The sequence below is a fragment of the Centrocercus urophasianus genome, unplaced genomic scaffold (genome assembly GCF_019232065.1).
Source record: "Centrocercus urophasianus isolate 14NV4802_14NV808 unplaced genomic scaffold, USGS_Curo_1.0 seq_40, whole genome shotgun sequence".
NCBI classification, from domain to species: Eukaryota; Metazoa; Chordata; class Aves; order Galliformes; family Phasianidae; genus Centrocercus; species Centrocercus urophasianus.
Window position 1 is genome coordinate 4914852 of NW_024884978.1, and position 25874 is coordinate 4940725.

Genomic DNA, 25874 nt, shown 5'->3' on the forward strand with positions numbered 1-25874 from the left:
GGCCCTTGCCCCAGCAGCAGCCCTCGTCCGTCCTCGGGCTGCTCACGAACTCCAGTCGCAGTTCCACAGGTGGAGCAGCTCCTCGGGGTGGAAAACTGAAGCCGGCCGTCCCACGCAGCGCTGCTCTCGGAGAGGAACGGCGCCGGCAGGGCCCGGGCCGGCGGGTGGCTGGGAACGGGGCGCGCCGCCGCTCCCTGGGACGGGGGAAGCAGAAGCAGCACAGAGCGGATGGAGCCGGCCGGATCTCCTTGCTTTGCTTTGTAGCCGGGGAAGCAGAGCAGATCCTGAGAGCTTCTGCTGACCCAGGAGAACAGAGCGGGCGGGGCCGACGGGCTGTGGCGCAGGGCAGCTGCCATCGCGTTGCATTTTGGCAGGAGACGCATCCCGCCCCGGAGCTCTGGGTGGAGCAGACACGGAAGCCACAACGTCCCACAGCGGCTTCTCGGGCTCAAACCGCCCTCTGAGCCGTCGCACAGCAAACATCGGCAGCTCCAAATGTTTGGCACAGTCGGGCAGCTGCCCTGAGGGCAGCGCGATGCGGTCCCTCCTCAGCCCCCAGCAGGAAATGGTAAACAGCAAAACAATAATAAAAAAAATGTAAACAACCCAGCACCCTGTCCTGCAGCACCAGGACAGCCAAGAGAACAAGGTATGTTACAGTCTCAGGGGACGTGGAGACGCGAGGACATCCCGGCCAACGGGGGTCTCGTCTCTATTGCACTTTGCATCATATATATTTCTATATATATTTATAAAAATACAAACTAAAGGGTTGGGGTCGAGGGGGTGAGATGCAAGCCCTGGGCCAGCAGCAGCTCCATGCACGGGGCAGGCTTTGACCTGTCCTGCTCCTGCACGTCCCTGTGTGCCCTGGACTCCTCTGCCAGCCTTCCAGGGGAGCAACCCGCGGCACCGGGCTGATCCTGCAGAGATCGAGCCTGGGCAGGGCAGAGAGGGCAGGGCGCTGAGCTGGTGCAGAGCCCGCCCCTGGCAGCCTTCCGTCCCTCCTCCACCAGCCCTTCCCACGACACCAAGGCCTGGATTGAGAACCACGCAGCTCCCGTCAGCGCCCCACGGCGGTGGGCACCCCAGCACGCTGCCCATGGCCGGCAAGTGCCCACTCCTGGGGGAAATGGCCAAGAGCACCTCCCCTTCCTCCAGAAGAAACCCGCAGGAGGATCCCTCAGCCCGGCACTTCCCCGTTCTCTTCCTCAAGTAACTTCGGTGCGAATTGTGCGGGGCGATGCAGCCTGGAGCCCCTCGTAGGGCAGTGATGCAGGACGGCCCCAGCTCCCACCGCCCCCCGGCTGCTCCTGCTACCTCAGCCGCCCATCAGGTTTGACGGGCCCCAGTTCTGATTTGGGGTCCGGGGACAGTGAGCTCCAGGAGGTTTTGCTGCAGAGCTCCAGGGAGGAGCAGGAGGATTTGCTGCCGACACAGACATCCGCCACGGACCAGAAGGTGCTGATGGCGCTGTCTGCCCACTCGTCCAGCGCCCGCCCTGTCAGCTGTGCTTTCCGTGCCGCCGCCGCCTCTGCCTCCTCGGGGTGCGGCAGGTTCAGGATCCCCCCCAGGCCCTGGAAGCTCTGCTCCATGTACTCGTTGCGGGGGGGCCCGCCGTGCAGCCAGCCGCTATCATCTGTGCAGGATGGGGACAAAGAGAGCCGTGAGCACTGCTGATCCCAGCACTCCGCTGCTCCTCCCAGCACCCTCAGCATCCCGGCCCCTTGCAGCCCGTAGTCCAGCCCAAGGGACAGCAAGGCACCTGGAGGATGGATGTGGCAGACATATTGGCCTACCAGCCTCATCTGACACATGCGGATACATGGGCAGAGGAGGATGGCTCCTGCAGGCTGGAGGCTACCATGGGGGGAAGCACATGGGACTGCCCGCAGAAAGACCTCGGCCCCGATCCCAGAGCATCCTCACCTTTTCTGAGAGGCTGCCTGCGGTTGAAGGTCTGTGGCACCACCAAGAACTGGTTCTCCCCTAGGGGTTCCCAGAACTGGAGCAGGCGGATGGTCCAGATGCCGGGGCGCAGAGGCCGGTTCAGGGGCGGCTTGTACTGGGTGAATTCAGTCTCAGCATCCACCGTGATGTCGTAGGAGGCAGCAATAACATACGTGGGGTCAATCCACACCACTGTGGCTGTCAGGTTGGGGCCTCGCGACCACTTCTGCATGGCCATCGGCTCGTCAAAAGGCCCCATCAAGCCTCCAAAATTGCGGAAGAGCCTTTCCTTGGGATCCCACTCCGTGCCCACCTGCAGGGACAAGAGGCATGAGGCAGTGGGACACTGGGCAAACAGATGCTACCAGCTTGGGATTTATGCTTCACCATCCCAAACCTGAGAGGAAATGAGCTTTGGAGCCCAAAGCGACGCACACCCACCCTGCTCTGCTCTCCTGTCCGCCTGCACCACATCAGTGCCAATCCAGCTGCATGTAATGCCCTCTGCAGCCAGAGGTGTTGCCACCAGCTGCCTCAACTACCCCCACTTCAAAGATCCCTTCAAAGCCTTTTCTCCACTGTTCAGCTCCAAACTGAAGCCAAATTCCTGGACAGAAGTTCATTCTCAGCCATGACAATGGCACTGTGCCCCTCTGCCTCACTCAGTGTGCAGGCTTGGAGAGAAAGAAGGGCAGCATGGTGTAGAAAAGCTCAGGAGGAAAGCAGGAGTTCTGAGGGAAACTTTTCCCATACCTCAAGGTTCTGTAACCGGTTTGCCTGTCCTCCATGACCTGCCAGCTTCAGAGCTCCTTGGGGCATCATCCACACCTCCAGGGACTCTGCCCGGCCAGTGGCTGAGTTCTGCACTTCCTGCATCACCAGGTAGCCCTGGAAACGGTCGTCATAGAAATACAAGTGAACACTGGATGGGAAACCTCGGGGCTCAAATCTGGAGAAAGACAGAGGTTGCACAACTGAGCGTCAGCATCCTCCCAGCACGACGTGCAGCCGCCCCTCAGAGCCTGGGCCGAGCCACGGTCAGTGCCCCACCTGCAGAGCTTCTCCTGCTCTGGCGCCACCACAGATGCTGCTTTGCGGAGCCCCAGCCTGGAGAAGCCCGTGTAGAAGGTGAGGGTGACGTCGCTGAGGCCGCTGAGCCCGTCGACGCGGTCGTAGACGTTCTCCCAGTAGGCCTTGAGGGCAGGCGTGCTGGGGGGGTAGCTGCCATACAGGTGGGTGTCCAGGATCTCCAGCACCTCCTGATTCACCGTCGACTCAAACTTGCGGGCAAAGAAGGTGGGTCTGGAGAGTTGCTGGAACAACACAGTCATTTCTAACAGCAATGGCGGCTTCCCCTCCGCCCTCCCACCTCAGCAGGGCGGCCGGGTGTGGGGCACAGGGGGAAGAAGCGTGCTAGGATCCATTCTGCCCCATCTGATGGCGCAGGCCAAGGAGCAGCAAAGCACAGACTGTGTGTGGGATCCTCTGTGGCAGGATCAGTGGTAGCAAAAAGTATCGCTACTGGTAATGCAGATGGGTTCCAATCTCTCCCACTGCCTTCCCCTCTATGTGCTCACAAGCATCCACTTGTCATTCACCCCTTATCTGTTGTATCTGGCTATGCTCAGAAGGGCTCCCACCCACCAAACTGCAGAGTCCTGGCCATGTGGCACAGCTTGCAGGATCAGCGCTGTGCACCACGGAGTACTGCAGCCCCTCACTAGAAAATCCCACCGAGGGACAGAGATCTCCCAAACCTCCACCATTCAGTTTACATCTCAGCTTGCTGAGAGCACAGGAGGATGTCAAAATATTTTGTCCTACCAAAGATGACAGCACTTTTTTCACAGGTTTTAAAGAACAGATATTTGCCCCAAGAGGTCTGCAAAGAAAGAGCAGGGAAATGGGAAAGAGTCTGGGAAAAGGAGCAGCATTGCAAGCAGAATCCGGCTGCTAGGCAGGGCAGTCAGCACAACCTCGCCAGCAGAGCGCTCAGCCACATCTGTGCTGAGCCCCACGGGGGCCGGAGAGCCAATCCTGCTCCTGTTCCTGCCGGGCCGGGTGAGACTCATGCAGAGCAGCTGGCACTGCATCTGCAGGGGAGCTCAGAGGAGAGCCGGGACAGAGACAGGGAGGAGGGGAAAGAGCAGGAGGAGAAAGGAGGATCTTTTTCACCTGTAGCCGGAGGAAGTCCTGGGGTTTGAAGTCATTTGGGGAGCACCCGCACCAGTCGACTATGTGTTTATATTGGCACTTACAGCCCAGCTTGCGGTTCCAGTTGGTCACGCGGAGGTTGTTATCGACCAGCGTCTCGCAGGCGTGGCTGTTCTCCAGGACCGTGTGGAAGAAGGACTGTATGGCAGAGAAGGGACAGAGACACAGGGGGGATGGAGGGCGGGTGCTTAACGGAGCCCCTCACTCACAGAAGAACAGGGAGGCCTGGATAGCTCCCAGTTCCCAGCACAGGGCAACCCACAACGTTCACGCACGTCACTCCTTATCCAGCCCACAAGTGTCTGGACCCAAAGCACGGGGCTGGATTCAAACGCAACCCTTGGCAAGTCTGCTCCTCCGCCCCCTCTTTCCTACCAGCAGTCACAAAAGCTGCAGGAGCAGAACCTGCAACGCTCCTCCCAGCTACCTGGGGCAAGGATGGAGCGGGGCGTTGTTCAGAACAATGGGAAGAAAGTCCCATGAAAGCCAGCACCATCTTTTGTTCGTTTCTTGGGGAGAAGGAATAAGGCTGAGAGAAGAAGGCAGCTCCCACAGCGAAGGCAGCTCTGAGCTCCCCTGCCTGCAGCCCAGCAGCCCAGCAGCCCAGCAGCCCAGCAGCCCAGCAGCCCAGCAGCCCAGCAGCACCCACCTCGGCTGGCAGCAGTGTGTAGGTGTAGAACTGCCGCAGCTGGGACACCAGCTGGTCGTCTGCATACACCACGTACTGCACGAAGCTGCGGGTCAGTGAGAACCAGTCGGAGCCACCGTCCACCACGATGCCCTCAGGGATGTGCCGCTCACCCAGCCTCCACATGTGGGAGTCACACTCGTGGAACAGGCGGTCCAGCCCCTGCTTCTTGATAAACCTGGGCAGAGGGACAAACACGAGGCGTTAGGGACGCCACCCGCTTCGCCAGGACACAGGCGGATCTCTTGCAGTGTAAAACCAGTGGATTGACACCAGTGAGAGGGCTGGCTGCTCAGCTCTGGCGGCTGCAGCTGAAACAACTCCCTGCACAACTGATCTGTTTTTTTCCCCTTGCATCTCCCCACTTTCCTGCTCCTCCCCTTGGTCTTTAACTGGGATTACCTGGCATTGTCTCGGCCGTGAGACTTCAAGAAGTTCTTGTCTCGGTATTTGGACAGGAACATCACTAGCTCCTCGTTGGTCCTGACAGGTAAATTAGAAAGTGTTAGTGGGATAAAGCAGCCCAGTGAACACTCAGGCTGCAGCAGCCGTCAGACACAAGGAGCCTCAGGCTGCCTGGTAGGGGCTGACTCGGTCCCTTATTCCATTGCTGGGCAGACGCAGCCTCTGCTGCCTGGCACCTGCTGAGGTTTGCAGGGCTGGTGCACATCCATGTCTTCACATGTGTTCACGTGCACGTTCTCCTGCAGCAGCCAGGCAATGGGAAAGCACGGCCTCTGAGGTACTGGCTGGGCTCCTCTACAGAGACGGGACCAGCCTTGCCCTGAAGTATCATCACCAGCACGTGGGTGCAGCTCTGACCTCTTCTTCCTTGAGCTCCCTGCTCCTCCCAGCAATGTTACTCCCAAGGCTGCTGGGGAACCACGCAGCCCAAACCCCTCCATCATCCTCCCTGATCCAACAAGGTCCCAACCTCGTGGGGTAATCAGTGGCACTCAAGTTGATGAAGAAGTCCCAGGGCCACTCGGTCAGCTCCAGCAGGTCCTTCATGCTACGCAGGTACATCTTCAGCAGGCTGGCGCCTCCCCAGATGGTCACCATGCGCCAGGGCGTCACACGGATGTTGGGGTAGTGCTGGGCCAGCTCCACTGCCTCTCGATGGAGGTAGTTGGAACGCTGCAGGGGACAAAGCTCACGGTCAGCGAGCACTCCTCTTCCCAGGGCCCTGTCCTCCTCACCACCAGCCCTGCTCTGTGTCCTTCTGCCCTCCCCACTCCCCTGTCTGCCTTCCTGAGCAGTACCAAGAGTCAGACCCTGCAGCTCTGTGGTGCCCCAGCCCACACCACGGCTAAACTTCAATGCTGCTGCTCTCAGGGGTTGGACTGGAAACTCTGGAAAGGGCAGCCAGACCCCACCTGCTGCCAGCATCCCCCCATGCCTCCAGACCCCAACCCTGCTGGCAGGCTGGGCAGCCCACCTCTGAAGGGCTCTCTGAGCAGCAGCAGCCACGATCTGCTGCCTGCCCAGGGCACAGCAGCCCCTTTCATTTATACTGCTGAAACAAAAAGTGGGCAGCCAGAACAGAGTTGCCTGCCTGATCCAGCTGACCTTTCCCTTCCACCAGGCAAAGTGATGTCTCCCTGGGATCTTGGAATCTATGATCTATGGAATGGAGAGTGTTTTGGCACTAGCCATGCCTTTGGGCTGTTTTTGGCTGTTGCCAACGCACAGAAATAACAGAGCAGAGAAGCAGGGTGTGAGCACTGCATCTTCTGGGCTGGAGTACAATCTTTCCCCTGCCCACATGAAAGGAAGTGGCACTGGAGGAAGGTGAGCACAGACTGTTTGCTGCTTGTGGCCCCAAGGGCTGAGACCACCCTGCTCCAGGCAAGGGTGACAGATTCTACTATTTCTGGGGAGGCAGAAACAGTGGGAGAGTCACAGTGATGACAAACCCCACCCGGTCACTTCCTCCAGTGCAGGAGACCCTGGACAGGAGACCCAGCCTTGTCTTCGTTTAGTCTGCGCCCTCACCTCTACGGACTGCTTGGTGATGGATCCAGACACCATTAGCACGTCCTCTCCCTTCTTCCCTCCCCCCTTCACGTACCTTATCGACGTGGATGTAGAAGAAGTGCTGCTGGTGGTACACAGCCTTGATGAGCCGCTTCAGCTGGCGAATGGCCCTGCCGTGCACCACCAGCATGTAGGCGATGCGCACAGGGTTGCTGGGGGGCACCTGCTGCAGCCGGCTCTCATCCCACTGGATCACAGGGCTGACCTTGCCTGCATGAGGAAGCAAGGGCTGTCAGCAACCTGCTGGCTTTGGCTCCAGACAGCACAGGGCATGCCACTGCCCTACCACACAGCAAGGCACCTTGGCACGAGCAGTCCCTAGTGTAACACTGACAGGAACGTGCTGGGAAAGGAGGGGTGCCCTCCTATAATGCAATGGAAAGTGCAGCAACGACAGCAGAACAGCAAGAACTCAGGTCGCAGCAAGTGAGAATTTACTCTAACACAACAGCAGCAGGGACAGAAAGAGAAAGAAGCTGCTTACCTTGGGAAGGCCTCAGGTAGGCAGGAATCTCTTAGAGACCCCCACGCATCCACTGCCAACCCTTGAATGAGGGTTGGGAAGGGGTGGATCCTGGCTCCATCCCTGCTGCTCAGTCAGGTACACTGCATGCACCTGAGCTCCCCTGGGTTGGCCCTGCCTCCCCACCAGGTGCTCCATCACTGGCTCAAGCCCTGACTTAGCATTTCCACTACACTTCCTCTGGCTATTCAAAACAGAAGATGCAGCTGCACCTGGCTCCCATCCCTAAAACTGCTGCTGCTTGGGATGAACAGCCCAGTTTAAGGAGGCTGGCACAGCTTTAATTGGATTACAGAGGCGGCAGAAATTTGGGAATCAGCAACAGGTTGAGGCAGCTTTGGGCCCTGTGGGACCGCCTGGCTGCACGAAGGAGGGGGCCCACCCATCTCACCGGGATGCTCCAGATGCCCACAGGCAGCCTGGGCACGTGAGCAGGACTTACCGGAGAGCGGGCAGTGGCGAGGCACAGACTGAGGCATGAGGCTGCCGGCCCGGTGCAGACACACCACGTTGGCAATTTCCTGTTGGCACTGCTTGCTGCTGGCTCTGGCCAGCGCAGAGAGGGCATCTTTGCCCGTGATCTCACACTTGGGGGTGAAGCTGTTCTCGGTGGGCTGCGGCGCCCCCTCCACGCTGCCTGTGTCACCCTGCTGGAAGACGGCCAGCTGGGCGTCCCCGCGCGGCTCCGTCAGGTTCCTCCGGCTGGAGTCCGGTGCAGCCGGCAGCCGCCGTCCCACTTTGTGTCTCGCTGTCACAGCTCTCACCACCTTTGACACCAGAGCCCCGGGGCTGTCCAGCCGTCCTCGCCATCGCCCGTGCTTCCGTCCTGCGCTGCCCCGGCGCCCGGCAGAGCTGTCGGAGTCCTTGGAGCCATCGCCGTTTTCGGGCAGCCTGGCTTTCTTCTGCCGCTCCTGTTTCAGGTGGATGCAGAAAAGGACACGGTATTAACTCAGGCCTGCTGTCGATGCGCTCAGAGCATCCTTGTTCCCAGCGCTCAACGTCTGTGTCCCACTGGAGCCCAACAACCAGCATCCTTCTCTGCCATCCTCAGGACACACTGAAGCACAGCAGGGCTGGCTGCTGCAAGCAAGGGAGGCACGGGTACCCCTCACGGCAGTGTCTCCTCAGGGCTGAGCAGAAGAAGCCCAGAGCAGTGATCTGACCCCTGCCCCCAGCAGAATAACTAGCTTCATGTACAGCAGCTCAGTGCTGCAGCATGGCTGGTGCTCCAGCAGCAAATGAGGCCTTCACTCCACTCCCCACCCAAAACCCCCAACTCCAGCCCCACAGCACCTCCCTGCACGGTGCTTTGCCTCCTCACAGGGACAGACCCCAAGCCTCTATGTTCCAGCAAGTGACACCGCTCTGCGGCCCCTGTGGCTGCAGCGCCCAAGACCAACAACCAGGACATTGCTCCAAGGTCCCCTCTGCCTTCCTGCCACACTGCAGGGTCTTTTGTGGGCAGAGAGCAGTAAGGACAGGCACAGGGCTCCCCTAGCTGGTGGCTGTGACTCTGCCAGCTGGCAAACAGACCAGCTGCTCACTGTCACAATCACACTGTGAGCCCAAACTGGCTCTGAAGCCCAGCTTATCCAAGGGATGGAGTCCCACACAAGAGGCAGCTGTACTTATTGGGACTGAAAGTGTAAGGGAAGAACCTGTTGTGCTCCCTTCTCCGTTTCCTGGCTTCCAGTGCTCACCTGGAGCGGATGCAGTGACTGCCAGCTTCTCTAGAAATCCCTTTAACAAATCTTCCCAAGGAGCCAAGTGTGTGCAGAGGGAAGTTAATTGCACTTCATTACCTCTGCCAGGCTGGCTGATTAGCAGAAATGAGTTAGACGTGGGAAGAGCGAAGAGTTGTTCCTGGACACATAGGAGTCTGGATGGTAGCAATGAGGGAGGCAGCTGCAGGGCCAAGGAGTGGAGCTGCCCGCGGGGTTGGCACGACAGACACCATCAGATGCACTCAGAGCCCCTGAGTTGTTCTGGCCAGGGCTGGGGAAGGGCTTTAGCTGGCACGGCCACCGGCACAGCACCAACCGGTGTCACCGCAGGCAGCGAGACCTGCTGGGAGCTTCTCTGGGGGAGCAGCATCTTCTGAGGATGCACAGATGCTCACGGAGATGGTGAGACCAAGTTAATTTGCTGCACAAGCCTCCCTGCAGGCATAGCTGCCAGGAAGGTCACAGCCAGGAGAAATCACGCTGCGCAAAGGCTAGAAAGCATCTGGCAAGACCTGCCTGTTCCAGCCAGCCTGTGTGAGCAGCCGACAGGCAGAGCCAGCATGCTGTCCCTGAGCTCCCTGTGCTGGGCTGAATGGTCTCCCACAGCCTGCAATCCTCAGCCATGCAGGAAGGGGCCGCAGGGCTGCGTGGCTCCCGCAGGGCTGACGGTGAGCAGGGACAGGTGAGCCCACTGCCACACAGCCAGGCGCCACCGCCAGCCCCTGACAGGCGGGAGCAGCTCATTAGCACAGCACAGGCCCGTCTGTTTGGAGAGTTATGGACCTGTTTCCTCTGCGTGTCACAGGAGCAGGGAGTCAGAAAGTGATGAGAAAAGAGTCTCCTCCACAGACTCAGCCCAGCCCTGCAGGAAGACCCTGTGGCCCTGCCAGCACGCCTCGGCACGGCGCCCACACACAGCACCCCACGTGTCCCCTGGAAGGAACTCAGCTGCTATTCACAGCAGGGAATTCCTCAGAAACACCACCAGCCTTTCTGGAGCTGCCAGCTAACAAACTGAATGGCTTCTAATTACTGCACCACAGCAGAGCCATCCCTCCACCCAGCCAGGCAGAGAACAGCTTCAGCCACGTTGCTCTGCTGTATTTAGGGCTCATGCACAGGACTCTCTGGCAGAGCTCCTGGGAGCGCCAGCAGCTGCCCGTCCCTCCTCCCTGCACACATGGACGACTCCAGCCACCTGCCAGTGGTCACTTCCTCCATCCTGCATCCCCACGTGAATGGGCTGCAACACCTCTCCCCAGTGACAGCTCCTCACCTCCACCCACAAAGATGCTCTGTGGTCGTGTGCTCACTCCTGCGAGTCACAGTTGGCTTGTGGTGGGGATGAGCCAGGCTAGAGCAGTGTCCATTAGTGGGAAGGAGCCATTTACTCAAGCAATTAGATCCCAGCGTTTCCCAGATCCAACCAAGCCTGCAAAGTCAGGTACTCCAGGGAGAGTTCTGCCTTCATGTCTACCAGAAATACCCCAGGGAACAGTGGCTCCTCCAGGTCTGGCCAAAAGCAGAAACTGCAGGAGGGCACAGAACCAAAGAGCTTTGTTGTCTTTCTAAAACAGTTTACTGCATTCTTCCAAGCTTGCTGATGGGTTTGAGCTGTCAGTGAAGTTCATGAGGCTTCTTGCATTCTCCAGAGAGGCTTCTCCATTCCCATCTTATGAGCTGTGAGACTGGTGGCGGCGAATTGTCCCCAGTACAGACGAGGCTGCCCACAGCCAAACCTGTCAGTGCCCAGCTCGGTGCTGGGGGAGGCACGAGGAAAGCAGGAGGAATAAGGAGGCTGCGCAGGGCAGGAGCAAAGGCAGGCAGAGCTGATCACAGTGGCACCAGGAACTGCCTGCCCAAGTGATAACGGCAGACAGGGGAGCAGCGTAGGCCGGTGCAGAGAGAGAAAGGGCAGCTGGGATGAGTGTCCAGCCAAGGTCAGGGAAAGAGGACAGGGCTGTCGGTCACACCTGGCTGCACAGCTCACACACTCACAGCATCTTCAAATCAAAGGTAACTCCGTGTCCGCTCTCCTTGCCACATCCCGGTTCTGACTCACTGCTGTGCTCACCCAGCCCTGGGGCTGGCGATCGACCTGCTGGCCGTGTGACCAACCCACAGACCTTCCTCCTGCTTCCTTGCAGTAGCTGCTCCATTCCTTTTTGCCCTCGGGGGAGAAGTTTCTAGTCCAGGGAAACTCCTGCGGCCGCAGGGGCGGCTCCAGCAGCCAGGGAGGCGGCAACGGAGCGGAGGTGAGCAGCTCCTTTCCTTCCTTTCCTTCCTTGCTTCCCCTCCCCTCCCTTTGCGCTCAGCGTTACGAGCCGTCGCTGCCGCTCGCCCCCTGCAGCAGGCCAGGCCCGGGCACAGCGGAGCGGCTCTCGACAAATAAACGCAACGCCACGAACGGCCCGGAGGCGAAGAGCTCCGCCGGGAGGTGGAAGCGACGACCGCACGCGCCGGCCCTGCCCGCAGCCCCCGCCTCAGCTTCCCGCGCGATCGCGAGGCAAAACGCGCTGCCGGCGCCGTCCCGAGGCACGAGAAGGTCGGGGCTGCGGGCAGCGTCACACGGGCACCGCGCTCCGCAGCCCCGCGCTCCGCTCCGCGCCTCCCCTCCGCACACCGCGCAGACCCGCGGCCCGCAGCACAGCGCCCGGACCCCCCGCGGCCCCAAACGACCCCGCAGCCCCCGCCCGGCCGCGCCCCGAGCGGAGCCTCCGAGCCCACCGGCGGCCGCGGCCCCGGCCCGCCCCCCGCCCCGGGCCCGGCCCGGTCCGTTCTCCGTCCCCCCGCTCCGCACCTCGGCCGGGCCCTCCTCGTCGAGGCCGGCGGAGCTCCAGAGCACGAGCCCCTGCAGCAGGAGGATGGCGAGGGCCGTGGCCACGGCCAGCCGGTACCGCCGGGCCAGCTTCCGCACCCGGGCGCTCGCCCCCATCGTCACGGCCGCTCCGCCGGCGCGGGGCGGGCTGCGGCGCGCACGCGCGGCCGGAGGCGGGCGGGGCCAAAGGCGCGGGCACGGCGCGCGAGCTCCAGGGGCGGGGGCGCGCGTGCCGGAGCGCGTGCGCGCTGCTGAGGAGCGGACGCGTGTGCGCGCGTGCAGCGATCCCTTCCTGCGCGTGCGCTGCGCGCGTCCACGTGTGCGGCAGGCCGTGCGCGTGCTCGTGTGCGGGGGCGCGCCTCGCGTCCTGCGGTGCCGCCGGAGGCGGAGGGCTGCAGGGTGCGCCGGAGCTTTCCGGCCCCACGAGGCGGCTGTGCGGGTCTCCGCCCCGTCTGTACTGAGATCTCGGGCGGCTGCTGGCCCCGCAGCGCCCGCTGTCCCCCGGCAGCGGCTCTTAGCAGCTCTTGCTGTGAAAATTACCCCCAGATGCGGTGGAACGGGGCCCGGCTCCCCGGAGTTATCCACGGATTCACCGAAGTATCAGCTGCGTTAATTGAGAGAGATGTTTTATGGAGAATAATGCGTCGAGTGGGCGCCCGGGAGTGAATGATGGGCTGAGGGGGGGGGGCTGAGCCGCGGCCCGTCAGGGTGCGCTCCCAGCGGGGCCTTGGGGCACGGAGCCGCCCTGGGGAGCGCGGGGATGTGAGCGGCTGTTTCCCAGCGGCCGTGCGGGACGAATGGGAGCATCGCTGCCGGCCGCCCTCCCAGCAGGGGCCGCACAAGTGCAGGGACCATTTTCTGCTCCCAGCACGGTTGCCACGTGGGGCACGAGGTCTCTGAACGCAGGGAGTGACGTTGTCGCCTCTTGCTCAACCTCCGCCTGTCTTGGTACCAAAGAAGCAGCGCAGCCTAGGAAAGCAGCAGCTCTGACATGCAGCCGGTTCCTGGCTGCCCCACACACTGTCCTGACGCCCCCGAGTGGGTCTCAGTGTCCCAAGCAGCTCCCAGCAGACAGCAGTGCTGGCTCCCCATCCTCACTGTGCTGCACTCTGCTGCCTGGGAGCCATGTTGGCATAGAGCTGTTCCTGCTCCTCGGGAGGGATTTTGCACACCTGTACATAAAGGCTCTCTGTACTCCCTTTTAAATCCTGGGAAAGAGGGAAAAAACATAAAAAACGATTGGCGTGGTTTCTCCAAGGAACATCCATCTGCCAGAGCCTCTTCCATCCCTTTCAAGCGCCCACTGCAGCTGCAGGACCAGAGAGCAGGAGGGCAGCCTCATTATCTGTGGCAATTATCCACCACTATTACCCGCCCATCCGACCCAGCCCTGCCCCGCACCAGCTCCCCCCATTACAGCCCCCAAGCGAGATTTCTTCCTGCTGCTTTCTTGAGCTTTCCCACCTGCCACGGCTTCTTGACCTCGGAATATTCAGTGGCTGCCTGTGGGGATGCAGGGGCAGCCCTGACGTTGCTGTACGGATGGCTCTGCTCCGTGCCCACGTGGCTGATATCCGCGTACTGCAGCACCTCCTGCAACCAACCGAGAAGAGTCGGGGTGCACTTCCAGCACCTCCCATCCCACTGCCCTCAGTGATCAGTGCTGGGATGGAGGCAGGAGCACAGAGTGCAGCGCTTCCCCCTTCCCGCACAGCTCCCCAGGCCCGTGCTGTTCGCCTTACCGCGTCAGCTGTGCCACGAGTGCTGCCCATCTCGATGGGTGCTCCTGCGAGGGCTGTGTGAGATGCAGTCATGGTCAGACAAAAGGGAAAGCAGAGGAACAGCAGCGTGTGAAACCCTGCGCTGCTGCAGCCAGCCTCACTGCAGAGCAGGAAGGGACCCGGGGCGCCTGGCCCGAAGCAGCTCTGCAACAAACGCAGATCCAGCAGAAAGCTGGCGGCCCTCTGCCCCTCCCTGTGCTGGCACCAAAATTCACACCAAATCTAGACAGAAAAAGGCACTGGTGACAGCTTCGCTCACCCTTCTTCCTCTTCCAGGACAGAATTACCAAAACGGTAGCAGCAAGTGTGAGGAAAAACAGAACCACCGCGATGCATGGGATGAGGATGCCCATGACTACGTCCAACCTGCAAGAGGAAAGAGTTTCTGTTCTCTCACTCTGCTCAGCAGCAAAGCCAGCAGCAACCACTGCAGAGCAGGCATGTGGGCAGCTGCTCCTGCTCACTTTGCTCTCTTTGCTCGGCTTGGTCATGGCTGTGGGCAAAGGGCTTGCCTGGAGAGCAAGGGAAGCAGGCAGGTGGTCCTCGGCCTGCAAGGAGCAGCAGCAAATGGGACACCGTTCTGAGAGCTGCAGCACCTCCAGTGTTTTAAGAACCACTTATTGCCACTGCCTCTCTATTGTTCTGCTCCGGTTTGGATGCATTGTTTGGTGACCTGCTTTGCTGCCAGCAAAGGCACAGTCACTGTGTCGAGGGGATGGGTTTAGAGAAGGAGATCACCCATACTGATGGGAACCTCAGCCTTCCCCACATCTTGCATCACCTCTGAGAGACGGAGGAAAAGGGAAGCTCTGCTGCTGCCCCTTGAGCAGCCCCTGCGAGGCCATGTGTGACTGCAAAGCAGAACAGCACCCAGCTCAGCGCACAAGCGGCTTCCCATAAGCAAACACCCCTTCGAGATATGAGGAAGGAAATGGGATCAGTGGTGCAGCTCAAGCTCTCTTCTCACACAGCCATGACCTGTTGCTTCCTCCTGCTGCTCAACACCAGCAGGCAGGTGTGTCTCTGCCAGGTCCCACATTGCTGTCTGCACTGAGCAGCTTCTGACAGGACACAAGGCTGCCTTCTGAAGGCAAAGGCAGGAGGTCTAAGCCTGAGTGTGGACCACGAGTGGTACTCACTGCCCTTCACTGAGGTCTCCAGAGGAAGAGGGGTGTGTGGTCTGCTCTGCAGTTTCCTGCTGGGAAGGCGTACATGTGGGGCCCGAAATGGGGCCAGGGGTAATGGCTGATGTGGAGGGTGATGCTGAGGTAGGACCTGTGAAAGAATAGGAAGCGCTCAGCACATCTGCCTGCCTCCATGGGAAATGCTGCAGGCTGGGAGAGTTGGAGGTGGTGCACTCAGAGTCACCCCAGGGACACAGAGTCCCCTCTGCACAGAGCACACAGCCCCAGAGCTGAGGCTCTAAGCCCCCTCCCCAGAGCTGCAGCGGGGCCCAGCAGTCCCAGTCCCCCCAGCACACACACACACCCCAGCAGTGGTACTGCATGGCCCTGATCCGGGGGTCTGGTGCTCCTCGGTGGGAAATGGGGCGGGAATGAGGGACTCCAGGGTGGCACAACACGTGGGCCAGGGGAGCACAGGGAGAGCCAGTGGGATCAGAGCAGAGTGAAAATGGAGCATGAGAGCAGGGTGATGCCCTGCAGAGAGGGGGGTAGCTGAAGGAGGGGCAGAAAAAGTGGCTGTACCGAGACCCCTATCATGGTGGCAGCCTGCACAGCCTGGTGACGCATCCCAGGGCAGCTCCTTGTTGGGTGCCCACCTCCTCCCGGCAGCTGCATCACACAGCCCTGCTCCTGGCACTTCTCCTTGGGCACGGGGGGAACGTCAGACCCACAGGTACTGACCTGGCAACACGATGACCCGCACCTCATCGGCGACATCCATCTGCCATAGGTGTGTTCGCACCCCGCAGCGGTAGGCGCCCGCATCCCCCGCAGTCAGGTCCCTCACGGTCACAGTGAACACCCGCGCCGTGCGGTTGTCCCAGATGGAGCTTCGGCCCCACTGAGCCCAGGGCTGCTGCTCCGACGTGATGACGAGGTGGGTGTTATACGAGCAGCTCTTAATCGTCCCAGGGTAGCACCAGTATTTCGGGTACTTCTCGTACCTCTCCTGGTAGAAGCAGGACACCGAGAGGGACCCCCCGATGTACCCCACCACGGTGCCGGGTCCCCGCACCGGCCGGGTAACCGCACGACCGGGGAGGCACAGAGCCGCGCAGCAGAGCAGCGGCAGCAGCCGCATGGCCGCACCGGCTGCACTTCTGCCCCGCGCAGCCCTCGTGCAGATCGTGCTCTGTGCCTGTCCTTCAGGGCTGTGCCTTCCCCTTTCTGCTTGATTCACGGCCAGGCACTTGCAGAAGTCGGACTGCAATGTGCAGTTCTGGTTTCCTCTGCTCTCAGTTCATTTCCTTCATCCCTCTGTCACCAGCAGCGCTCAGTTCCCACCCCCTGAGCCTCGCTGCCCAGCTTCCACCCCAACATCACCCTCACCCATCACAATCCTCTTCCTCAGTTGTGTGTCTCCAGGCCTCTACCCATCCCCAGACCTCATCCCCCGCAGTCCCTCATGCACCTTGCCGTTGCCCTGGAGGACAGGTTGGGCTCAGCATGCCCATGCAGTGGGGTTCCATCAGGCTGATGGGGTTCCCCCAGCTCCGTTTGGGCAAGTTATCTTCTGTGACACAAAAAATGTCCTGACAGAGGACTCAATGTGCACTGAGGGGCCCCATGTGAATGGCAGCACTGCTTCTGCTGCCGCCAAGCACAGAACATGGGAAGGAGTGCGATCCCTGGTGGAGCTCAGCAGCGGATGGGTGCAGAGCCATGGATGGAGTGCAGCGAGGGGAGGAGGCAGCGCTGCAGCCAGGTGTGCTGTGAGCCCTGGGCTCAGGATGGGCAGTCCTGCCATGGAAAGACGCAACTCAGCCAGTTGTGGGTGCGTGGCTGCATGGGGCAGGACTGAAATTGTGGGCAGCTCAGTCAGGCTGCAGTGCACGGCTCCCATGTGACACCATGCCCCCCCAGCTGAGGCTCCCCGCACAGCAGCACAGCCCCACACGTTTGTGTCAGCAGCCCCTGGAGCCCCAGCCAGTGCTGGAGATAGACAGACAGACAGACACCTGCAGGATACCCAGGCTTTGTTTCAAAATTGGTTTTTGGTGGCACCTCAAGCTCAGCAGACACGAGATCTCTGCACAGAAATCCTTCCCTCGTGCAACTTGGGGGGCATCAGGAGGGGCTGAGGCTTTGCATGGGGAGAGCTTCCTGATGCTGAGCAGCTGCAGTGGCTCAGCCCTGGCAGGGTGTGGGGAAGGGGACCAGAAGGACGCTGTGGTGCTGCCGGGGGGTCAGGCTGCTGGGGGGCCGAGCTGCCCGGTGCCGCAGTGCTGCTGGACTTCTCAGATTGCTGCAGGTTTTCCCACGGGCTGCAGCTCCTGTGCCACCTCCTCAGCCACACGGCCCCGCACAGCAGGGCCAGGATCGCAGGCACCTTCACACCGAGGACGAGCAGCAGGAGGGTGATGTCGAGCTGGGACCTGGGGAGGAGAAGCGAGACAACAACAGAGCTTGTACCAGGTCTGGGCAAGGAAGATGCGGGCTGCAGCATCCCCGTGCCCAGCCTCCACCCGCTCACCCTGCGGGATGCCCTGGGAGTGGCCGCAGCCAGTGTGACCCCGAGCCCCAACTCACAGTGCTGGAGGCTCCTCGCAGCCAGTGGGGGATGGCTCTGCCTTTGGCAGCGGGTGCACATCGCCGGCCTCGGCTGTGGCTGAAACGAGTGCAGAGAAGGCAGAGAGTCAATGCAGGATCCCCACAGCCCATCCCTGGGTCACCATCCAGGGACCTTGGAGGAGATGGAGGGGGTCCGTGGCCCCTGTAGGGCTGTGGGCATCACCCTGTGCCGGCCCAGCACCCAGCACAGCACTGCTGCTCGGGGTCAGCTCCATCCCTGTGGGCGTAAGGAAAGTGCTGAGAGCTGCAGAAAAAAACCACAGTGGAAGAACTGATGGCACAATGCTCTGAAATAGGATGTTTATGTTTTACTTGGAGAAACGTTATGCAAGAGAAGAGCATCACTGCTGTGATGTGGTGCAGGCACACCCAGGAGCCAGAGAAAAAGAGTGTCTGCTGGAGAGAACTGGAAACCTTAAGGGTGGGCTCAGAGGAGCAGAGACATTACCAAGGAGGGAGGGAGAGTTCTGCTCTGTGCAGTGCTTTCCATCCTCCCTCTGCCTCCTCCAGCACCAGCCCCGGGCACCCTCTGCCTTACCCTCAGACACGAGCACCTCGGTTTTGTGCCACCGATTGCCTGTGATGTGCCACAGGGACTTCACCGCCCCGCAGTAGTACCAGCCTGCATCCTCCGGCATCACATCTCTCATCGTCACCGTGAATACAAGAGCCGTGTGGTTGTCCCTGATGGACACCCTGCCCTGTGTCATCGCCGCCTCTGAGCCATTGGTTTGGGCCATGTAGGAGCAGAAGATCTTGAAAAAGTATGGTTTGCACCAGACCTTGGAGTGGAGCTTGCTGCCCAGCCGATAGCTGCAGGACACCGACAGCGAGCTGCCCTGGCTGGCCGTCACCTGCGAGGGACCTGAGACCGCCCAGACACCTGCAGGGGACAGGAGAGGGGCGGTGAGCTCAGCCAGCGCTGAGGGATGTCCCCAGCCTTAAGAACAGAGCCCCCAGTGAGCATGGTGGCAAGCCAGAAGAAGCCTCTTGTAGCAGCAATACAAGGGGTAGCGCAGGCTGGAGTTGTCCGGGTGCTGCAGCTGCCAGGGGAGGATGGCGGCAACAGAGCTGTGCCCCACAGCGTGGTGGGCACCCCTGGCTGCACGGCTGCACCCCTCTGCCTCCCCTGACCCAAACATGACCCACACTTACCTGGGAAAATCATCCAAACCAGAATAATCCTCATTTTTCAGCTTCTCCCTCCTGACATGGACCTTTCCCCAAGGTGATTCACAGAGCTCCTGGCGGACGGAGCAGGCTGCTGTGTGCCCAGGAGGTTCCCAAGCCTGTTTCCCTGGGCAATGTTTGCTTGAGACCCCGTATGTCTTTTTTAAAGGCATTTGCTTCCTTCCTCCTATCCGTGAGTCACTCTGATCTCATGACCCTTCTCTGGAACCACCACCAGTTTCCAGCAAAGCACCATAATGCAGAGAGCTTTCCCAGCCGTGGCGCCCATCCCAGCAGCCCAGAGGGATTCGGGGGCCCAGCAGAGGGGCTTTTGCCACCCCCAGCCCCAACTCAGTGCAAACCCCCAGCGCAGATCCCCACTGCTGGCACAGCGAGGGCGGCTGCCTTTGTTTGGTGCATCAAGCAGAAGTGCCTTGCTTCCCCAGAAAGGTGCCTTTTTTGGCACAAATGTGTTTTCTGGGTGACATTGTTTTTCTCTCTAAATGTTTCCAGCAAAATTTCAGAACCCAAACAGTCTGCACAAAGCACGGCTGTGTCCTTCCAGTGCCTTTCTTCCTCAGTGCCCCTTGAAAAGACCTCAGGGCAGCTCCTTCCCACCCTGCCCGTTTGCCCCACGCTCTCCCATGCCCTTCCCTGGCACAGAAAGAGGAAGCTCTGCATTTTGTTCCTCGTAGCCCCGTTCCCAGGGACCTGGGGCAGTTTGGCTGTGAGCAGCTTCCACCCTTCTGGCCGCAGGTCAGTGCACACAGCAGCATGTTCTAAGTTCAAGACATGGCCGATGACTGCTAGCATGTTTTTGCTGATAAAACTCATGGGGAATCCTGGGCAGTGAAGCCTCAGCTGCTGCCCCATCCCCATTCACCTCTGGTTTTCCTTGATCCCCGTGCTGTTTCCACTCCCCTCTCCCTGCTCACCCTGTCCACTCACTGACAGCCCCAGCACCAGCCGTGTGCCCTTGTTTCACTTCAGGATCTTCATCTCTCTGCACTGAGTCCTGTAGGGTGTTTTTTTATTGCTGTTTACATACATCTAAAGCAACCCACGTGCTGCCAAGCCAGGAGGATGCCCCGTGCATCAGCATACAAAGGAATGGGGATCTGGGTTCCTCCCATCCTGGGGGCACCGCTCAATCCACAGCAGCAAAGCAGAGGAGGGAAGCTGGGCTGGAGCAGGGCCAGAGCCCCATGGCAGAGGCCGTCACACTGCTGAGACTGCAGCGAGGACACGGGGAGGGGGCTGCTGCTCCCTGCCCCGCTCAGAGCAAAGCCTGAAGCGACGCCCACAAGCGACGTCCCATAAGGACTGCAGGGAATCCTCTCGAGCATCAGCTGTTGACGTAGACTCCGTCGTCCCCCAGCTCACTGCGCTGCTCCTCTGTGTCACTGCTGTCAGTGCGGGTGCCCTGGGGGTTGCCGACCTGCGTGGCCCCTGCCCGTGCTGCACAAACCTCCCTGCAGCATCAGCACTGCCTGGGCCGGGCTCTCACCTTCCTGAGGTGCAGCTCATTGTCGTAGATGCTGTTCAGCTCTGCGGTATCTCCCGGCTGTTTGGGGGCTGCGAGGCCTTTGGTGCGAGGCGGTGGGGTGTCCCCAGCAGCCTGTCCAGCACCGGGCTGCAGTGTGGGTCACGGCCCCACTCGTGTCCCCACTGCTTTCAGCCCTGCCCCTGTGCAGCCGCAGCGGCCTGGAGCTACAGGGGACGTTTGGAGGGCTGTGGCTCCATGGGGCAGTTGTGCACTTACCTGATGGTGCTGCTGTGCCTGCACTGCCGGTGAGCGCAGCTGGGAGCTTCCCACCAACCCCAGGGGTTTCTGTAGGACTGGAGTCAGGGAGAAGGGACCATCAAAGCTCACATTCCTCAGGGAGGTAAGGCTGGGATCGTGCCTTGTCCCCTCTGGACAGGGAATCCTAGTCGTGCTCCAGTGCCTTTACCTTCCTTACTTCTCCTCCTCCGCAGGGCGTGGATGAGCCCAGCAGAGCCAGCCACAGCCAGGAGGAGCAGCAGCAACACTGTGGGCAGCAGGACCTGCAGGGCTGGCCTGGAGAGGTTGGGAGGAGAGGAGGGGGGCTGTTCCTGACCCTTCTGAAGGCTGGTGTTTTCCTTCTGCAGCCCCGCACTGTGGGATGGACCACAAAGCAGGGCAAGCAGCCTGAGATCACGCTTCAGTCCCTGCTGCTGCTTTGCCCCAGAGCACATGGGCTGCATCGTGTGTCCATGACCCACCATGCTGGGAATGTGGAGCCCAATCACTGTGACCCCACCACCCTCCCTGCCATGGACTCACCCTGCAGCAGAGATGTTCGTAGTGTGGGGGAACTCCGTTGTGGTGTTGGAGAGCCAGGGCTCAGGGCTGGGAGCTGTGGGTATGGCTGTATCAGGGACGGCCTTGGTGGGAGTTGTGCCCTGGAGGGGAGCTCAAGCCCCTACACCTCAGCTGGCAGGAGGTGAGTGCTTACCCCTACCCTGCCCACATCCCTGTGGGATGCCATTCCCAGCATCAATCTGACAGCCGTGAAACGGAGCTTTCCCAAAGCTGGAGGAGTTGGATCTGCCCCTTTTCCTCAGCTACAAACTCAGACGTTGTGTCACAGCCCTGCTTTCATTTTCAGAGGCCCTGCAGGCTCTCTGGCTGCAGCACTGTGGCTCAGCCGCAGGCTCTCGCTGCCGATTTTAGGCAGCGGATTTCCGTCCTTCCTGCGTGCAGTCCATGCTGGAGCCCAGGCAGCCACGGTGCTGCAAACCCTGCACGGGTCTCCAGCGCTCCGCATCCATCTGTGAGCACCAACCCATCTCCTGCCAACCCTGCTGCTGCTTTACACCGGGTGCCAACTGCTGTAACTGCAGCAGGGCTGAGGGGCTGTTCCCCACATCACCGTTCCTTCCTGGCGCGACCCAGCGGCCCCCCGCCCTCTGCCCAGCACAAACACGAGCCAACTCGATGCCAGCGCTCACCTGGTCTCACCCTCACGGTGACCGGCTCCATGATGTCCCTGCCTGCCCGCTCCACCCCGCACCAGTAGCTCCCAGCGTCCTCCATGCAGAGCTCCTCCACGGTGAGCAGCACCACGCAGAAGACGTGGTTGTCCGTGATGGAGACGCGGCCGTCCTGGCGCGGCACTTCTCGCCCCGCAGTCTCCACCACTTTGTGGCAGGAGCCCCGCGCGGCCCCGCGGCACCAGTACTTGTTGTAGCCCTCGTAGCCCCTCGCGTACCAACAGCGCAGGGAAAGCGTCTCGCCCTCCCGGCCGCTCACCTCCCTGGAGACAACCAGAGCCTGGCAAACTGCAGAGAATCCCCACAGCACCAAGGGAGAGAAACAGCACATCAGTGTGCGGGCCGCCTTCCCCCGAGGTGCTCCTGCACAGCAGAGAGGAACCGGCACCTCTTGGGGGCCCTGGCTGCCTGCTTATCCCCACAGGGCCGAGCGGCCGCCCCGGGGCTGACGCCCAAAGGGAACCCACACCTGTGGGAGCAGCAGCCCCGGCCCCTCAGCTCTGCCCATCCTCACCTGGGAGAAGGAGCCAGCCCCATCCTGTCCGTACCCCCATCCTCCTGCTCCACCCCGCTGGCACCAGCCAGGAGCACGGTGTGCGCTGTGCTGCAGCGGGACTGAGAGGATGCTGAGATGGCGCGCAGCTCTGCTTGTCTGCGGCTTCCTTGTTCAAACTGAGTTACAGCACACGGCTCTGGTTGGGTTATTTTTGTCTGGGAGAGCTTCAGCCAGGGGCCGGGGATTTGTCTGCTGTGGGAAACGAGCCTCCGAGTTTTTCAAACTGACCCACCTGGAGGCATTGAGGCCTTGTGCTCGGGGTCAGCAGGGAGGGGAGGCAGCAAAGTGCAGCCTTCCCTGAGCCTGACTGGGGTGTGAGGATGCAGAGCCCACAGAGCACAGCGGGGTGGCACGGGGGGACCTCACCCACATCGCTGCTGCAGGGGCAGCACACAGCACTGCTGTGAACACCAACACATGGCAAATGTCTCACATTTCTAATTTCTCACAGAGAGACCTCGTGGAGATGGACTGAAGAGACAGGGCAAGGCCTTCCATGCTGTAAGAGGGAGCTCTGCCTCTCTTTTCATTCCCCTGAACCGGAGAATTGGAGAAGCTCAGACACCAGGATGAACACAAGCACATGCAGAAGCACCAATACAGGAGCAAGCCCCAACACAAGTAGGGCAATGGCACTGCTGGCTGCATGCAAGAGATGCTGAAATATTGCGACACTGAGGTGTGGGGAATGCCCGAGTTCTTCATAAACCAAACAAAGGCATCAGCTGACCAGAAACCACCGGGCAGGAAAGGTGGTGAACAAGTGAGCCTGCACTGCTCTGTGTCTGCACGCGGAGGGGCACAGAGGCTGCACGTGTTGCTGGTGTGGCACAGGCTCAGAGGCAGCGGCTCTGCATGGAACACAGCACAGGGTGAGTGCCTACAAAGGCATTTGCTGATGGAGAATTCCCAGGGCAGCTCAGTGACCTGAAAGCAGTCAGAAGCGTTTCTTCCGAAAGCTGCTTTTCTAGAGATCATGGGAGCAATTTTCCAAGCACATCCTTGCTGTTCTCATCAGATAAGAAGTATTGCTTCCCCTTCATTTTCTGTTTCAGGTTCTGTTTCTGGGACGGATGCGGTCAGAGAAGAGCCGGAGTCCTGCACTGAGCAGTGAGGAGCAGAGCAGCTCAGGGCAGGGATGCTGCCTCAGAGAAGCAGTGCTGCTGAAGCGCTGCTCGGTGCCCAGTGATGCATCCTGACAGGCACAAAGCAGTGCGTTCCTCTTGGCCACGTTTGGAGCTGGAGCAGAGCTGGCCATAGGGCCCTCCTGCAGCCGCTGCTCTGTGGCCGTGGGACAAGGCTGATGCAGTCGGACACCTCTGAGATGTGCGGTGGGTTCTGCCCTGGCAGTGGCCTTAGCAAGAAGACTGCAAGCACTGCTGGGATGGGCAGAAATTGACTCAGCTGATGCACGATTGTGTGAGAGCTCCCGGGAGCCCTGAACCAACAGCTCCCATTGCTGCATACCTCACAGCAGCACCTCGACTGTGTCAGACCCTCCTCTGCTCTTGGCTTCAGTGGCATTTCCTAACCCCAGATTCTCTTATTCCATCTGGTGGCTTTGAAAAACAATCTGCACTTTCCAGACAGCACTTTCATGTTCTGCTTTGCACACTTAGGTGGAATTGTCCTGCTGAGATAAGGCTGAATGTTGCTGTAGCTAACACGGCTCCGTTGGCTGATGGAGCACACAGCATCTGATCGCTCTGTTCCGCTGCCATCTCTGATACCCCAGATAAACCCAAATCATCCTCAGATGTGCTGATTTAGAAAAGCTAGCAAAAGAGAGATCCTTGCGGGCAGCATTGCAATGAAGGCCTTGCTGTGGGCCGTGCCTCGGGCTGACTTAGCCAGAAAGGCTGTAAACCAGGGACTTGTTATTGCAGCGAAATTCAGGAAGCAAAACTTAACAGATGCAGCGTGGAAAAGATCTGGTTTTTCCTGTTTTAGGAGAAGGAACAGCTTCAGCAGGGCTCACACGGCATTGCACAAGCAGCTCAGTGGACAGAGAGACAATTAATGGGGTTGGGCAGCAGAGAATGAGTGGGAGTGGGAAAGGGAGACAGAGCAGCAGGACATGGACCTTACAGTGCCCAGAACCTTCCAGAACCTTCCAAGGGCAAATAGACACGTAGATGATCAGAGGTATGGCCTGCCAACAAGCAAGGCCGGGCAATAGGCAGGCTCACTTGACATCGCTCCTGTCATTTGCAGTCCATCTCCTCTCATTTCACTGACCTGCACTGATTCCAGCTGCTCAGCACCCACACGGGGCCATAAAGTGCTCTGCGGCCACCAGGAGCCTCTGCTCAGGTCTGTGAGGGGCTGGAAAGGTTGGAGTTCTATTTTATGTTATCTTCTGAGGTGGGGAAAGGCAGTCCTTGTGTAAAGGACAGGGGGTGCTCCGGGTGTCAGGCTGCCGAGCTCCAATTAAGCTGCTGACATCACTTATCTGTAACAGGTCAGGTCCTCAGCAGCCATAAAGTGTCACACAGCCTTTGGAGCAGCGCCCACCCGTGCTGCTGGAGAGCTGTGTGCTTCTCACTGCTCCTGCCTCCCTTCTGCCAGCGATCCGCTCTGCCTGGTAGAGCAGCACCACGTTTGGCAGTAGCACAATGAAGGAGGAAAGCTTTTCTCCCCTGCACTGTCAGCCCTGCAGGGCTGAGCACATCCCCAGCAGTGCCCATGTGGGACAGCAGAGCCCGGGGCCATGCCTCCCGCCGGCTCCTCGCTCCTCACTGCTCTCCTTCATGACTCAGGAAATGAGAACAAATATTGCTGGAATGGAGAGCAGCCAGAGAACGTCCTGCAAGCCCTTCCTGCAGCAGAGATGTGCCAGGAACCCCCACCCTGAAGTGAGCAGGACTGCAGCTTCAGACCTGGTGCCATTCTGGGGGCTTCACGCATCTTTGTTGGGACAAGTTCCTGGCCTTGGCCAGCCCCAAACCCCTGGCACGCTGGGTTGATTTTCTTCTTTTTCTAGCTTTGTTGCCAAGGCTGATCCTCCGACCTGGCAGAACCATCTCTGCTGTCAGAGGAATTAATGGGTAGATATAATTAGCAATGTCAGGCACAGACAGTAAACCAGCAATTGAATGGGTGCAGATGGCTCTTGGAAACACGGTCTGCTCCTCCGGCTGGGGGCTGTCTGCTGATCCGGAAGGTGGGGACAGGGACAGCACAACTTAAATAAGTTTCCCAGCAGAGGTTTGTTTGTTTCCAGTCTAATCAAAAGCACCAGATTGTTCTAAAGAGAGTTGTTGGTAAGAGGATCTCAATTAGCTATTTACTTTCACCTCCAGGTTTAGGTACAGATCCCTCTTGTTTCTCAACACGATTTGTGTTATTTTTGGGGTGTGGCTTTTTTGGTTTTTTTTTTTTTTTTTTTTTTTTTTTTTTTTTTTTTTTTTTTTTTTCTTTTTTTTTTTTTTCTCCTAACAAATTCCTACCTCTGCTCTCTGAATGCAGTGTGTTTGCAAAGGGAAGCTGCTGGGACAGCTGGGCACCAGATAGCCCTGGGGTTGCCAAGAAGCTGAAATAGTCTGCCCAGCACCAACCACCGCCCCGATGACCCTGCAGCTGTGCTCTGCCCGATGGCGGCGTGGGTTGATGGCTGGAGAGGTGTCAGATGGAGAAGCCCTGT

At 59.8% G+C, this 25874-nt stretch overlaps 4 protein-coding genes across 5 annotated transcripts; all 4 read right to left on the reverse strand.

Annotated features, from left to right (window-relative positions):
• Positions 1-175: 175 nt before the first annotated feature.
• XYLT2 (xylosyltransferase 2) lies at positions 176-12071 on the reverse strand. The gene is made up of 11 exons (XM_042832829.1): positions 11937-12071; positions 7855-8323; positions 6924-7099; positions 5787-5989; positions 5255-5335; positions 4814-5030; positions 4126-4302; positions 3001-3263; positions 2704-2899; positions 1930-2263; positions 176-1639 (listed from the first exon to the last, which is right to left on the reverse strand). Exons 1-11 carry the CDS (start codon positions 12069-12071, stop codon positions 1317-1319), a joined length of 2574 nt encoding a protein of 857 aa, XP_042688763.1. The 3' UTR covers positions 176-1316.
• Positions 12072-12596: 525 nt separating this feature from the next.
• Positions 12597-16015, reverse strand: LOC122167918 (CMRF35-like molecule 8). Its single transcript, XM_042832830.1, has 6 exons — positions 15601-16015; positions 14875-15010; positions 13995-14101; positions 13697-13749; positions 13419-13547; positions 12597-13162 (listed from the first exon to the last, which is right to left on the reverse strand). Exons 1-6 carry the CDS (start codon positions 15998-16000, stop codon positions 13049-13051), a joined length of 939 nt encoding a protein of 312 aa, XP_042688764.1. The 5' UTR covers positions 16001-16015; the 3' UTR covers positions 12597-13048.
• An 874-nt stretch (positions 16016-16889) lies between these two features.
• LOC122167919 (protein CD300H-like) lies at positions 16890-19630 on the reverse strand. Of its 2 annotated transcripts, XM_042832831.1 has the most exons (5): positions 18646-19630; positions 18029-18373; positions 17654-17734; positions 17449-17527; positions 16890-17294 (listed from the first exon to the last, which is right to left on the reverse strand). In XM_042832831.1, the coding sequence occupies exons 1-5, from the start codon at positions 18677-18679 to the stop codon at positions 16931-16933; spliced, it is 903 nt and encodes a 300-aa protein (XP_042688765.1). In that variant the 5' UTR covers positions 18680-19630; the 3' UTR covers positions 16890-16930. The 2 variants fall into 2 exon arrangements, with proteins under 2 accessions (XP_042688765.1, XP_042688766.1); XM_042832832.1 differs by lacking the exon at positions 17654-17734.
• Positions 19631-19632: 2 nt separating this feature from the next.
• CD300LF (CD300 molecule like family member f) lies at positions 19633-22045 on the reverse strand. The gene is made up of 6 exons (XM_042832833.1): positions 21634-22045; positions 20966-21038; positions 20613-20797; positions 20423-20499; positions 20168-20278; positions 19633-20083 (listed from the first exon to the last, which is right to left on the reverse strand). The coding sequence occupies exons 1-6, from the start codon at positions 22004-22006 to the stop codon at positions 20006-20008; spliced, it is 897 nt and encodes a 298-aa protein (XP_042688767.1). The 5' UTR covers positions 22007-22045; the 3' UTR covers positions 19633-20005.
• Positions 22046-25874: the final 3829 nt, after the last annotated feature.

Bases quoted from the DNA above. Each gene is read 5' to 3' on its own strand.
- CD300LF (XM_042832833.1), bottom strand. From the start codon at position 22,006: ATGTGCTGTTTCTCTCCCTTGGTGCTGTGGGGATTCTCTGCAGTTTGC. The intron at 21,039-21,633 runs GTGAGCGCTGGC...CCATACCCACAG, and splicing joins CACCGTGAGGGTGAGACCAG to CTCCCAGCCCTGAGCCCTGG. The intron at 20,500-20,612 runs GTAAAGGCACTG...CCCTGACTCCAG, and splicing joins GAGGAGGAGAAGTAAGGAAG to TCCTACAGAAACCCCTGGGG.
- XYLT2 (XM_042832829.1), bottom strand. From the start codon at position 12,071: ATGGGGGCGAGCGCCCGGGTGCGGAAGCTGGCCCGGCGGTACCGGCTG. The intron at 7,100-7,854 runs GTAAGTCCTGCT...TTCCTCATGCAG, and splicing joins TCGCCACTGCCCGCTCTCCG to GCAAGGTCAGCCCTGTGATC. The intron at 2,900-3,000 runs GTGGGGCACTGA...GTCTTTCTCCAG, and splicing joins GAGCAGGAGAAGCTCTGCAG to ATTTGAGCCCCGAGGTTTCC.
- LOC122167919 (XM_042832831.1), bottom strand. From the start codon at position 18,679: ATGAGGATTATTCTGGTTTGGATGATTTTCCCAG. The intron at 17,735-18,028 runs GTAAGGCAGAGG...TTTTTTCTGCAG, and splicing joins CGAGGTGCTCGTGTCTGAGG to CTCTCAGCACTTTCCTTACG. The intron at 17,295-17,448 runs GTGAGTTGGGGC...TCTCCTCCCCAG, and splicing joins TGCGAGGAGCCTCCAGCACT to GTCCCAGCTCGACATCACCC.
- LOC122167918 (XM_042832830.1), bottom strand. From the start codon at position 16,000: ATGCGGCTGCTGCCGCTGCTCTGCTGCGCGGCTCTGTGCCTCCCCGGT. The intron at 13,548-13,696 runs GTAAGGCGAACA...GGTTGGTTGCAG, and splicing joins CTCGTGGCACAGCTGACGCG to GAGGTGCTGCAGTACGCGGA. The intron at 13,163-13,418 runs GTGGGAAAGCTC...CCTCTTTCCCAG, and splicing joins AGGTCAAGAAGCCGTGGCAG to GATTTAAAAGGGAGTACAGA.